This window comes from Anneissia japonica, unplaced genomic scaffold (assembly GCF_011630105.1).
Source record: "Anneissia japonica isolate Jap-2015-1 unplaced genomic scaffold, ASM1163010v1 scaffold76477_len2807_cov186, whole genome shotgun sequence".
In the NCBI taxonomy this organism is placed as follows: Eukaryota; Metazoa; Echinodermata; class Crinoidea; order Comatulida; family Comatulidae; genus Anneissia; species Anneissia japonica.
Genome location: NW_022747345.1, coordinates 1 through 2,806, shown reverse-complemented (window position 1 = coordinate 2,806; position 2,806 = coordinate 1). Strand labels below are relative to the sequence as shown.

General features: G+C 37.5%; 1 protein-coding gene across 1 annotated transcript; it reads left to right on the top strand.

The window, feature by feature from the left end:
- Positions 1-1,046: 1,046 nt before the first annotated feature.
- Positions 1,047-2,661, top strand: LOC117120454 (the record flags this gene model as incomplete). The annotated part of the gene is given in 1 exon segment (XM_033265479.1): positions 1,047-2,661. A coding segment is annotated over 1 exon segment (1,090 nt), but the record flags the coding sequence as incomplete, so codon positions are not given.
- Between the last annotated feature and the right edge of the window lie 145 nt (positions 2,662-2,806).

Genomic DNA, 2,806 nt, shown 5'->3' with positions numbered 1-2,806 from the left:
CTATGTGGATGGGACATGGGGACTTGGACATATCTTATCGCTGGAAGCCTATCCAAAACGGTAGTACGGACTGAAGACTATCTACATTCCAAAAACTCCAATTAGATACTGTATTCATCATAAAAACTATAAAAGTCTGGCATTTTATTGTTCAATGGTATTGCATGTAATTGTTTTTCAAGGAGAGTGGGGTAGATAGGTGATTTACATCTGTTCATCCCTTCCTTTGTGCTGCTTCTTCTGTCCTGTCTTTCTGTTACTTTTGCTAGTCGTATGTGCAGTGATGCATACATTTTACCTAGGCCTATGTCAGTGTGGCCGGTCCATCGAGCATGTTCGATGTGGTGGTAGTAACAGACACAATTGTAGCCCCCTACCCCAGCATGAAAACTTCAAAGTAATTGAAATGTATTACAAAAATAAAAATATTAAAAATAATATTAATAGGAACCAGGGTCAGGTTATTATTATTATTATTAAAATGAGGTTTGAATGATGAAAATTTAAAATTTAAAAAGTTGTGAAGACATTAAAATTAAAGTTATTGTATTTTAAGAAAAGTTCACAGATTCAGCCCAAAAATTGCATAACAATTATCCCTCCATCTGATTTCCCAAATAATTTCTTATTGCACTTTTAGAGTTGTTATTATTTTATGCCCTGTATTGAAATCGGAATACAGTTCCAGTCTTTGATACAGTACCTTTAACGGATGGAACAATAAATTTGTGCATACAAATATGATGACCTTCTTAAGCGTTGAAATGTCATACTTATACTGGAATAAAATTGTCAATGGAAACTTGTTCAGAGCATTGAATTGTGACACATTTTGCAACAAGGCTGAAACATAAATGCAGCTACCACAGATAGTTCCCCTCACTTTTATATATTTCTCCTCCCCCTCACTTTTGTATAGTTCCCCAGCCTGCATGTGCTTCTGCTTCATACTAGTATTTTGCAACCACAATTTTACCCCCTCCCCCCTCTCCTGTTCCCACCATACTTATCATAATGTGCCAGTAATATTTTTCATTTTCTTTTGTAGGTCCAAGGCAAATTGATGATGCAGACATACATGGAGTGGTGACACCCGTGTCTAGTCGAAAACATACTAAAGATTATGGAGACATGTATGAGACGCCAAATGTAACGCAACCTGATTATGGTGGTGATTATGAAGTTCCTACACCAGCTGGCAATCAGCTCGTAGGCAACAGTACAGACTATGGAGATGATTATGAGATTGTCATTAAAGATAATTCCTCACCAACAAGGGTACCTGATCAGGATTTTGATAACACATATGAACCAGTATCAGTATCTAATCATCCAGATACTCATACAAAGAAAAGAAAGGCTCAAGAACTACCACCAGTTCATCATAGTGACTATGGTGGTGAGTATGGAAATGTTAACGTTGACAGAGATGTTAATGTGATAAAAAAGCTGTCAGAAAAATTTCAAAATCCTAACTCACCTCGGAAAGTGTGTCCTCCACCACCGGTACAAAAGAAAAAGCCACAAGTAAGTAAGAAACCACAAGGAAAGTCCGCTAAAAAGCTGGAAAACAAGCCGCAAGATTATGGAGATACATATGAGGCTCCAATGGCACAGGGAATTGCATGTCAACCAGATTATGGTGGAGATTACGAGGCTCCAATGGTGCAGAATATTGCAAAAGAGAAAGATTTTGGTGGAGATTATGAGGCGCCAATGGTACAGAACATTGCAAGAGGGCAGGATTTTGGAGGAGATTATGAGGCTCCGATGGGGCAGAACATTGCTGGAGGGCAGGATTTTGGGGAAGACTATGAAGCTCCTATGATTCAGAAGTTTGCAAGAGAGCAGGATTTTGGTGGAGATTATGAAGCTCCAATGTCGCAGCAAAATCCAGATGATCCAGACTTTGGCTCTATCTATGAAAATACAATGGTTGGTTCTTTGCAAAAACCGACAGCAACCGAAGCAGAAAATCCACCAGTTGAAGACTGCAATCAGGTATACGATCAACCTTATACTTATAATCAGCCCCTCAAGTTCAAAGGAATGCGAGGCGACTACTACAACCAACCTGCTCCTAAAGCAGATCCTGCCATTAATAAAGAGAACTATACTAAATTGTATAGAACATGATCAAAATTTGATCATTATTGCTAGAAAGTGGGAAATGAAGGAGAAACAGAATCGTAAGTGTGACAATCGAGTCACAAAGGACTCATGTCAGAGATGCCCACAAGCCTGTTTTGCTTTGGGATTGGAAAAAATATGTGAAAGTTAAACATTTGGCCCCCCCCCCCCCCTGAATATTTGCAAGTGATTTACAAGAAATAAGGATACACCTACTTCACATACAATTGAAAAATCATTTTTGAAGGCTTGATATAATTATACATGTTGTAGTTTGCTGATTATGGTGCTATCTTCCAATGTCACAGTACAGTAGTATGAGAATAGAGTACTAGTTGTTACCAACTGGTAGCTGATGGATACAATATTTAACAGTTATTTGGTAAAAAAACAGCATTAGAAATAAGTTCTTTCTAACACAATACAAATTACATTAGTTATTCATCGTATCCGTACTGTACTGCTGATGTGTAGTTAATTAAACGCGTACTGCAGGTGAAGCAAAAATCAGCATACACACAGCTAAATGTAAATACGCACACGTATACTGATCATATCACTATAGCAACCGATGACTGCTACAACAGGAAATTTTTTCAAGCATTAAATCTAACCTTTGTATAATAATTTTCCTATATGCAGAGCTTTACTAATTGCTTATTACTGTACTTTTATT